Here is an 11,068-nt window from a genome sequence, read left to right on the forward strand (position 1 = left end):
CGATTAGAAAACTACATGTTAGAGATGTTTAGTAGTAGCAGAGCTGCCGTCATATTAACTTTTTTTGTGAGTGTTGTTTATATTTGTACTGTATCAAAGACGCAATGCTATCGGCCTACATTTTGTCTTTGACAGAATGTGATATTGGTGAGTTAGATGTTTAGTGTTTAGGAGTAATAATTTGTAACAAGAGTATTTACTTCAATTATATACTTTTTTATAAAAAAATATTTTTCTTTTTACAAACAATACACCAATATACAATATAACACTATGGTAATATATAATTTAATAGATTTATCATAGATGGTGCTACGTACGCAAAAAAGTCGTTAAAAACCTAAAACAAAGATCTACAACAAGCACACAGACAAATTCGTAAAGTCCGCTAGTTCGTTCCGTGGCTTAGTTGATATAGAGTCTAGCAAGGTTTGCCGGAAGATGTTGGTTTTTAATCCAGCCGGATCGTAGGAATTTTTTCTTAGTGTTCGATCATTGTATTAATAATTATTACAAACTAGTGGAGTGAAAAAATAATTGGATATCATGGTAGTGTAACATCCGCGACATTCAATAAAGACCTAAAAATTACTATGGTGATAACTTAACCTACCTTGAAGGCAGAATTAATATAATACAATCATACAACATAATAGTACAAATAGAAATGTATAGCAAAGCAACATAACTATTGCAATCATAGCAATTTATTTTTCTTAATTTATTTAGAAATTTAAAAAGAAAATTTGCGGTCAAGTAGACATGTGAGCATTATTGAGTTCCCATTTTGAAGTGTTGAAGGATGCAGGCGAAACTACACTTGTTAAGTTTATGTCCCAAGGTGACAGATCTTTGCAATTTCAAGCTCTGAATGCTAAGCCTACAGTACAGCATTTTAAAGCTTTACAAATTATGCACCTTCTGCATAGTGTAATAATAAATAACGGTTACCATAAGCATATTTTATTACCATTTATAGAGGATGTAACACCTTAAGTAAAGTGCTTTATGCTTTTGAAACTGTATAAGTTGCAACGTGGTCGTAACTTTGTTGCAACTGTTTAAGGTGGAGGAATTTAGTAGTCTTATAATCATTAACTACTATATGACGACTTCTTTGGTTAGTAGGTTTAGTATTCTTGTACCGTTGAAATTCGTAAATACAACTCCGTTTAATAGTTGGACATCGGTTATCAATATACACATGAGCACTGTTTGTCAAATCGAGGTCGAAGAATTATATTTAAACTGACAGAACTTTAAATCGCAAAGATCGGAGGGGCACTGCCACTACGCTTGTCATCCTGAGACATACGTTGACAAGTCTCATGTACCTGTAATTTCACCAGCACCTTTGCCCTCCAAAACCGGAACACAGTAATGCTGACATTACTGCTTGGCGGCTGGAATAAGTAAGGTAGCAGTACTTCCCTGGACGAAATCTATAACAAGGACCTCTGATGCTTCTTAAAATATATAAGCGATTCTTTCCTTTACTATATATACCACACATAGGAACTAGAACTATATGTGTAACTGACTGCCATCAGTCGTTGTGTGTAAGAATAATACGAAATAAATTAAACAAAATTGATGTACATGTGAAATTTGGAATTCTATTAGAGCGTTAAAAAAGTTACCGACCAATCGACCGTGGAATCTTTAAACCAGAGAGATAAGTTTAAAGTTACAGTTACATTCTTACACTAACGTCACAGTACATTTATGAAAATGTTATTTATGTTAAGAAAAATATTAATTTTTTTATGAAAAATAGTGATAGACATAACATTAATACGACGAATAAAAATAAACTAGCTGTTATTGACAGTCGTCTTCATAAAGTTTCAAATTCACTTAAGGGGGAATGTATACGCTTCTGTAATAAGATTTCGATTGATATTTAAAATTTGCCATTTAGGAGGTTTAAAACTATTGTGAAACAAAAACTTTACACTAAAGGTTATTATACATCTTCTGCGGACTTGTATGACAAAAATTCGTGGTAGTGCCACGTTTAGCTCTTTCGGGTATTCTCGATCTAAGATGTTTAATTTAAACACTGTAATACTGTAACAGGAAATGAAACTATCCTTCCGGATTTCACTTGACTATCAATCGTGACCATGTTTGAAAAAACAAACCTACCTATGAAATACAAATTATTCGACTTTGACCAGACTCAAAAAAACGTTCATTTCCCAAAGTCTTTACTAACAAACGTCGCTTTAACATCTAATTGCTGGACTCTAACGCTCTTACTCATCAAAACATTTTCACATCACAAAATTATAATTAAAATTCAAAACAAGCTCATACTGTATCCAGTACATTCACCTCTGGATCATTTAGACCAATGATCAATGAAACTTCTAATCGTTGCATTTACATAATTATCGATAATCGTAACTATGTTATGGTTCGATCTCAACGAATCATTTGGAAAGATATTTTGTATGAAGACAGCGTTGTGGAAACATATTATAATGTGGCAGTGGTATAATAAACGGTTACCTATCAGTAGTACAAAATGACATTATCCTGAAATAACATTTGATCGAATTTTCCTAATCTCGAAAGTAATTTTTAAAGGAAAATGTTTTTTCTTTTAAACCTAACTTAACCGAACCTAATCGTGTCTTTCCGATAAACATCTACTATATCCTGAAAGAACAACGGTTTCGTTACAATTCGGTTTTCGGTGTAATGAAAATTCGAACAAACGTTATTTCGGAAAAAAGAATTCGAGTTTGTGATAATATCGACGCACGCATAAGTATTTATTTTTTGTAATAGCCTATGTATACTTCACTATTATAAAGTTTTAGTGTGACGATAGGCTTGTCGGTCGCTTATTGTTTTTCCCCAACAGTATTTTACCGCTACGAAGCTTTGTAAAGTGGCTAGATAATAGCCACGATATTTTAATTTTATAAGCTATTTTAATAATAAAAGCGTCCGTGATTGGCCAAGTACCGCTTATATTTTAACCAATCAGGAGGATTTTAGTAGCAGTAGAGCTCCTTGTGAAAGAGTTCGTCCAGGGAAGTGCTGCCACCTTACCTATTTTTGCCGCCAAGTAGAAATGTGAGCATTACTGCTTTCCGGTTTTGAAGGCTACAGGGTGCTGGTGAAATTACAGTCACGTGGGGCTTGTTAACTTGACTTGGCGCAGTGACAGTGGTATTGCAACTGTTATGGACAGGCGTGTCGCGTACAACCATCCACACGGCTTGTCCGTCCCGTCATTTTATATCATAAAGAAAGGCAGAAGGTAGAGCGTCATATTTGATATTTCATATTGTTTTTAATTAGTTATTTTTTGTTGAATGGTAACCTTTATGGCCTTTGTTCCTGTTGTGTAACATTTTGAAATATTGTTTAATAAAATAATTTGAATTATAATAATTTCACAAATGTCGTGACCGTTGTTCTGTTCAGGAACTCAGTGACGTGTTTATGGAGACTCTTGTAATTAGCAAAACAACATGTTCTTTTTTGGAAACTGTGCCATAGACAATAGAATTAAAACTAAAAACAGCGTTTTTATGACATGGTTTGTGAAATTATAATTGACAAATTAAACTACAGGAGTAGAAAAGTTATTTAAAACTGCGGTGATAATTTATTGTTTTCTCATATTTTCTTGTAAGTTAAAAATTCATTTACAACGTAAAAACATAAATTTCTTTAAAATAAATCCACCACGTGCAGAATTAATAAAGTTAATACTCTTTTTGTCTTTCCTGTAAAGTTTTGGTAACACACGTCTTCGGTGGGGCCGTAGATATTATATACTTAAACTTAAAGCTGACTATCTGAATTCCTTGTTTAAAAATAATTAAATACGAAAATTTTGGTTATTGAATAGACCTCTGACCATGTTAAAGTAAAAGCTTTGCACGTGACTTATGGCAAATACTACACCGCCAAGAATAATAGCTCTTAAAATTATAAAGAGAGAAGGTCTAAGTTAGAGGAAATAAGTTCACTTACCTTCATTCCAAGCTGAAGTAACGTTCTCGTGATAGAAATATTCATTCTCCTCTTCATCAGACCACAGAACACCCTCTATACTTGATGTGATACCTTGCCCTTCAGGACCTTCAATAATCGAACGTCGAGACAACTGATCGTAGCTTGGAGGTCTTGATAATGAAAAGGTGGACACAGCAGAAATATCTGCCAAAGACGATCTGAAGTTCTTAACACTTCTACTATCTATAGGTCTGTAGTATCTTAAAGATCTGCAGTCTTCAGATTTGACTGAACGCAGTGACCGACAGTCGTAATTTGAAATATCGTTTAGGTCTCCTAATGATACTTTGAAATTGTTCGAAGATATGTCTCCTAGAGGTACTTCACAAGATCGTCTTTTCATACTAGTTTTTTGTGAGGGAGTTTCACCAGTAGCTTGCATATGGCGACTGACGCCAGCGCTATGGAGGAATTCGTTTGAACTATAGAAAGACATTTTTAGAGTAAACTATGCTATGCTTTAGGAACTTTATAGTTGACTAAAATGTGGAATTATTCGTTCAATGTTCTTCGTTCTCGTTGTGTTGTGTGATCTGGAACAAAGGATAAATACGCAATTAAATTATTTTGTAGTTTAAAACATAATATTACAAAATTAAGGTGCGCGCCATCTAGTGACATACTGCGGAATTACAATGATATAAAACTGCGACCGTCTGGCTTCATGAGCAACGTATAAAACTCGTGTCTAAGCTTCTTCTAGTTCACGCGAGAATCACTAGATGGCGGTAAGACGTAAATAGTTTACAAAATTTATAATAATATTACAAAAAATATTCTACATATTATTTAACCTAGACTAAAAACAGGGTGTTGTTATGCCTGTATATGTGGGTAGCTTAGAGTTATAGTTATATTCGAAAATAACTAACTGAATTTCAATTCATTAAGTTATATTCGAGTCTACCCTAGCCTTTTTTTTTAATGTTTATTTGAAAAAAATCCTTAACATACAAAATTTAAAAATACTGCCTTCGGAAGAAAAGGTCACAACTAACATTTTCTTCATCAGGAATTTCGGAATCAGGAAAAGACCAATCTACCTAATTTTTTTCTGGAGAAATATATCTCAATAATTGTTAAATAAACTACACAACTGATATCAATAATCAGATTTTCTACCATAAAAAGTCATATGTGACCTTTGTGTTAAAAGCACTAATATTAAATAATTTTACTAAGTAATGCACGGAACTGTGCCCTTATTATGTAGTTAAATTATATTACAAGCAACACAAAATTAGCAATTGTGTCCTTTAGTTAGTCCTATGCAAGAGTCAAGTACTAAAAGTCACATTTAAATTAGTTACGCCCTTTGATTCCAGTAATAATATTTTGTATTTCTTTCTACTAAATTAAAAGAGAAAATTAAGGCATTTTTAAAAACAGCTGATTGAAATACAACTAAACTAAATTTAAACAAAAATTAAAATTTTTTGTATAAAACACGTTATACGTGACTTTAAGATTAAATAAAAACTTTTTTCGGACGTTATTTTTATTTCTTAATTTAGAACTCCTTGCAACTAATGTTACTTTTTTAACTGAGTTACGTATACACGATTATAGTTTTTGAAGATGGAGAAAACGGAATTTCAGAATTCCGTTTCTCATCTGCAATAAAACTTGTCGAATTTATGATATTAACTATTGCTACAACCCCCATATTCACCAGATTTGGCTCTATTTGACTTTTTTATCGCATTTTTTACTGATTTGCATCAAACGAGGAAATTATGCTGAAACCGATGCTTATTTTTCAATTTGCCAAAAAAAATTTTTTTGATGGGTTGAAATTGTTGGGATATCGCTGGTCAAGGTGTATAGAGCTAAATTAACGCTCTAAGTGCTAACGTCGGGGCCTAATTCGGACTATAAGACAGTTATAGCGTGCTCTATGGCTAAATTTTAGGTCGTACTACAGCTATAGGTATTTAACCCAAGGAGCACACTTTATACGCCTTAAAAACTGTTATATCTATAAACAGTCTTATATGGTATAGGTTTAGATAATAGTTCTTTATAAATGGTTTTAGAAAAAAGAAATTGTACGTATAGACTTATTTCATTCAAGTCAAAATTTTAAAACCTTTAATTATTAAGAACAACTTATTAAGTGTAATCTCTCTTAAGATTTACTCTTATAGTCCTTATTTTAAGTTCATCTATAGAACAACTGATTATTTTTAGTAAAATTGTTCTATACACATCCAGTAAAGTCTATTAATACTCTAAGAACTAGTGTTCTTAAGTTCATTCTAGATTTATTTAATTTATAGACATTGTATAGTGTTTGTAATTATGACAAACACGTTATAGCGCGTCTTCAGTAGATTTTATTTAAAAAAATACTACAATTAGAGTTTTTACTCTACTGGACGTTGTAAGAGTTCATGCAAAATGGATAAAGTAAAGAATATTAAAAGATCTGGTGGAGGTGGTGAACCTTGGATTATTAAGTCACATCATTCGTTACAATCAGCGTTGCCAATGCCAATTGTTCAAAATCCCCAAAAGTCACGGTTAAAATCCCGAAATTTGGGGAGAGCAAAGTTCATATTCCCCACAAATTCCCCACATCTCGAGTTTTCATTATTTATTAGAAATACATCATTTAAAATATAATAAAGAATTAAGAAACTCAAAATGTAATAATCTATTACGTTGGCTGTGAATGTAAAATGTAGAACTAATTATAAAATTAGATGACCGATAAATCGTTTATTTATTTTAATTAGATTCAACATTAATCTGTAATCAGTCTTTGAAAAAAAAATTATTTTTCTTTGCCTTACAAAATTAAGTAAATTGATTATTTGTTGTGCATTTGGTGACACTATGTTAACTTTAGAAATAATCAATGAGTTTCGACCTATATTTAATATTTAAAGTTGATGAGTGGTAAGCTGTGGTGTGGAAGTACCAACTGCTCGGCTTTGTTTATCAATAGCTGATTTCGTTTTGCTTCATACCGGGGACCGGCCTAAACGGGAGAAAGAATCGCTAACTCAAAACACACCGACTGGTAATTTTACAATTCAGAACCAAGTGCTCTAAAAATAATTCTACTTAAGCTGCTTGTTAATAATACAAGGGATCTGCGATATTGAAAAACACGTCGATATAGTCCATCACAGTGTTTCTAACAGTAACGATCAAACTAGCGATGCATCAGCAATTGATAGATTAAACAAAATGATAACATGTTACAATTCCCACATTTTCCTCATATAGCGCCAATCCCCACAAAATTCCCAATCTAATTGAAATTCCCCACAATTAGGGGAATATATATATATATATTCTATATACATAATATTATATATATATATATTTGTTGACAAATAAATAAACATTGTGAAATAATTCCATGTTCTGGATTAATAAAAACAATTGAAATGAGCTCGTAAACTACTGTACTTCAATGTTGCGTATGTGTATTGTGCCGTCTATCAATAGAATACAGTGAAATCATTGTGTGAAATGTGGTTGGCGTGAAGAAATAACCTCAATTTTGTAATGAAAATTTTATTTCTTCCAACATAAGTTAGGTATGTCATTAAAATATTCCTTATATTTATATGATAGAGAATTTATCGACGATCCACTCTCGGCTCCGATCCGCAGGAGGAGAACGGGGCGAAGAAGGCGGGCTTATGCCCACCTGCTTCCGCCCCTAGTAGGAGTCCTCGAGCGTCAGGACTGGGGAATCCTGCCGCTCGAACATAAAGGACCCTGGCGACGGTAGCGGGCTGCCAAGTGTTCCAGGCAGTCCCCTGCGACTAGGAGAACAGGGTGAACTATTCCCACCCTGGACTCCGTGCAAACGGACGGCACCGGTGGGTTTGCGGAAGAATGTGTTCCCACCACAAGGTGCGTGGAGGAACACCCCCGGAGTTTTAGTTGGTAGGCCTCTCGTCTTAGAGAGGATAGTCCCACATAACCCCGCGCCTCCCCCGAGCGCGCGGTATGCGTATCGCATTTGTCCGGGTAAAAAAAAAGGTGGAGCAGCACTTGTGTGAAGTGGTGGCACAGCCACGAAGCGGTCGACGTTCGCGCAGGAGACGCGGGTTCGATTCCGTTATCCCTTAGAATTTCCACCTTCTGCGTAACCGCCCTATCGCAGAAGGAGGCGGCGGAGAGAGACAGAAAGGCTACGGCCACTGTCGACATCCGGCGCCGGAGGATAGGGAGAAGGCGGCGAGACGTTGGTCGCCACCTTCCGCCATAGGGAGCCACGACGACGATCGTGGGGATACATGTTCGTTGTCTACATGTGGCTCGAGTTGGTGTCGCGTGCACCCGCGGGCGCGGGCGCAGTAGGCTATGAAGGTAGAAATAGCTCCTCTCCTTCCTTGGTTGGTTGCGAGGTGAGCCAGGAAACGAGTAGGCATCGCTGGGTCTCGGAAGAATGCTTTGGCGCCCCCAAGACCCAGTGCATGGTGCGGAGACGGGTGCCGCGGGGTTTTATGAGTCTCACATAACCTTTCGTCTGTAGCCCCAGACGGAAGGTATCCATGATGGATTTCAGCGCGTAAAAAAAAAGGTGGAGCAGCTCTTAGGATTGTATTCGGGATCTATTACGAGGTAAACGTTTTGTCAAAAACACTCAAATAAAGGTAGGCAATGGAAATGGCATTAATTTATTAATAAAGGTGTAAACAAAATTTAATTAAAGTAGATAATATCAGCACTGCTATACAACAAGCTAAACTGTGTATAATACAATATCGATAACACAGATCTTTTGTTCTCTATTCTATTCCACGCTCGAGCTCTTATTATTATTATACGAACGTACAGGGTCTAATTTAGAGTTGAACAATTAAAAGGAGCAGGACTGTAGATTAATTTTGTTCTTCGATGAACTATCTAATCTAAATGTTACTTATATAGATTACATTTCAAACAAAGTATAATTATTATTACAAAGATCTTTCTATGCGTTTGTTACTGATGTTTATTTTTGGTTTTACGACTGTTTTGTCGTGGCGCCACCTGTAAGAAATCTATGCAAGTGTTTTTCTACTCCTGGACTTTAATCTGCCAAATGTAATTTCTTAGACCATATCACAAAGGCGCTGTTTTAGTTTCGGTGTTCTAAAATAAAATACTATTGTCTATGGTACTTGCTACAGTTTCAAAAAAAGAACATAATATTTTTGCTTTATAAAGTCTCCTTAAACGCGTCACTGTGTTTTTGATCAAAATAACGTCACTATATTTGAGAAATTATTAAAATTTAAATTGTTTTATTAAATAATACCTCAAAATGTTACATAACATGTACAAGGCCTTAACCGTTTTGTAAAAGAGAGCTATTAAATACGGTTGTTCCATTATTTTAGTCTACTTTTAGAGAAAGTAGTATAATATCGTATCTATTACTTAGGTTACTCGGCATTGCTATAAAATATTACTTCTTTACTCAACCAGATACCCTTACAGCTACCAGAGGTTGACAAGAGACGTCGCCGTCGCTTTATATAAAGTATTGTACTATTGATTATAATAATTGTTATGATGTTTTACTACAATGATATTCATTTTTTGTGAAATTACTCTACTAGTTTGTTATACCTACATATTAATACAAAAATCGACTGCTAAGAAATATTCCTTATACTTATAGATGGAAATATTGTATACACGCTCATGGACGTTATTTATGTCGCAAATTTGGAACATTACTGGACATTTATAGAAATTCTCTCATCTATTTTTAGTTTTTTTTTAATAATAATCAAGTTTATCGTAATAAAATTGATATATGTTTAAAAACAAAAAAGTTCTTTGAAATTTAAAGACACATTTCCTTAAAATGTCGATTACTAGTGCCATCCGGTCAATAGTGCCAACACCCTATGGTAATTTAATATTATATTAGCATTCTTCCAAGTACGTCCATGAGTATACACGACGTTGGAGAAACTCATCTATGCAGAACCCGCATGGGAGCTAAAGAGACAACTGCTTACGGGCTTTTGAAAATGAAAGCGTGACTGCGCTGCTAGCTACTTTGAAAGGAACCGGAAAACTTCGACAGTGCAGCGTCTAGCGGCTGGTAAATTTCATGCAGGAGCCGGTATAATAGGAACCAGGTACAACCAGGCACACGCAAAATGTATACTACTATACTCTAGCCAAATTTGGTGTAGAATAAATTAGTATTGGTATATAACAGGTATAACACAAAAAGAGTTAGAGAAAGGAAATTAAATAAATGTAATGGATAACGAACTGATAAATATGTAATTACCAAAAATATACAATAAAACAGACTGGTTCAGGGAAACTACCTACTAAAGTTAGAAAAAAGGTATTGAAAAAATATGTTGCTAAGGATGAAATGTACATTTATTGTGATTAGAGATAGTATTATTTAGCAAAGACAGTTTTACTTTAGAAAATTAGCTAGTATTTAATCTAACTCAATTAATAAAGAATTAACTAGCATAGATATATAGTTCCCAACACTTAGTTAAGACGCACACGATAAGAAAATTATTAGAGCGACAAAAAGTAATGTAACTACTTGTAACGGGACAACTTCGTATGAGCAAAACGGGAAGAATGTTATTTTAATTTATGTGAAGTTAACTGTTCCTTCTTATTAGTTTAGAGACAGAGCAGACAGCGAGCCAGCGTAAGTGTAACTGAGAATATTGTCTGGTTTATATATATATTTTAATAATATTATTATTGTAAATTAGTCGTACATAGTCATAGTCATACCATTTTTAAAAAATTAATCTATCAAATGTTACTAATGAATTCAACCGATATAATTATTAGTATTCGATGTTTATCGTGGCGATGGTATCGTTGAATTGGATTATGTTGAAAAACGATGTGTCAACAAGGTCAGGTTGAAAATCAGTACCGCGAGGCATATAGCCACAAGGATTATACTGAACCTGTTCCTTCCACGCACTGTTGTTGTTCCCACGATATTGTTATATTATTATGTTCTGTACGTTTTACTGTGCGTGGTAAATAAATGGTTTAAATGGTTTAGATATACATATAT

The 11,068-nt window shown here is 34.2% G+C and overlaps 1 protein-coding gene across 3 annotated transcripts in view; it reads right to left on the reverse strand.

Moving 5' to 3' along the window:
• Positions 1-4,513, reverse strand: part of LOC113229833 (protein TANC2) — a 268,124-nt gene extending 263,611 nt beyond the window's left edge. For 2 of the 3 annotated variants that reach the window (XM_026463515.1, XM_026463517.1), the window contains exon 1: positions 3,997-4,489. In XM_026463515.1, coding sequence (XP_026319300.1) covers positions 3,997-4,474 — 478 coding nt within the window. In that variant the 5' untranslated portion in view covers positions 4,475-4,489. Of the gene's footprint in view, positions 1-3,996 lie in introns of all 3 variants that reach the window. The other variant, XM_026463516.1, reaches the window with a different exon arrangement.
• Positions 4,514-11,068: the final 6,555 nt, after the last annotated feature.

This window comes from Hyposmocoma kahamanoa, unplaced genomic scaffold (assembly GCF_003589595.1).
Source record: "Hyposmocoma kahamanoa isolate Upper Pololo Valley unplaced genomic scaffold, ASM358959v1 62, whole genome shotgun sequence".
Taxonomy (NCBI): domain Eukaryota; kingdom Metazoa; phylum Arthropoda; class Insecta; order Lepidoptera; family Cosmopterigidae; genus Hyposmocoma; species Hyposmocoma kahamanoa.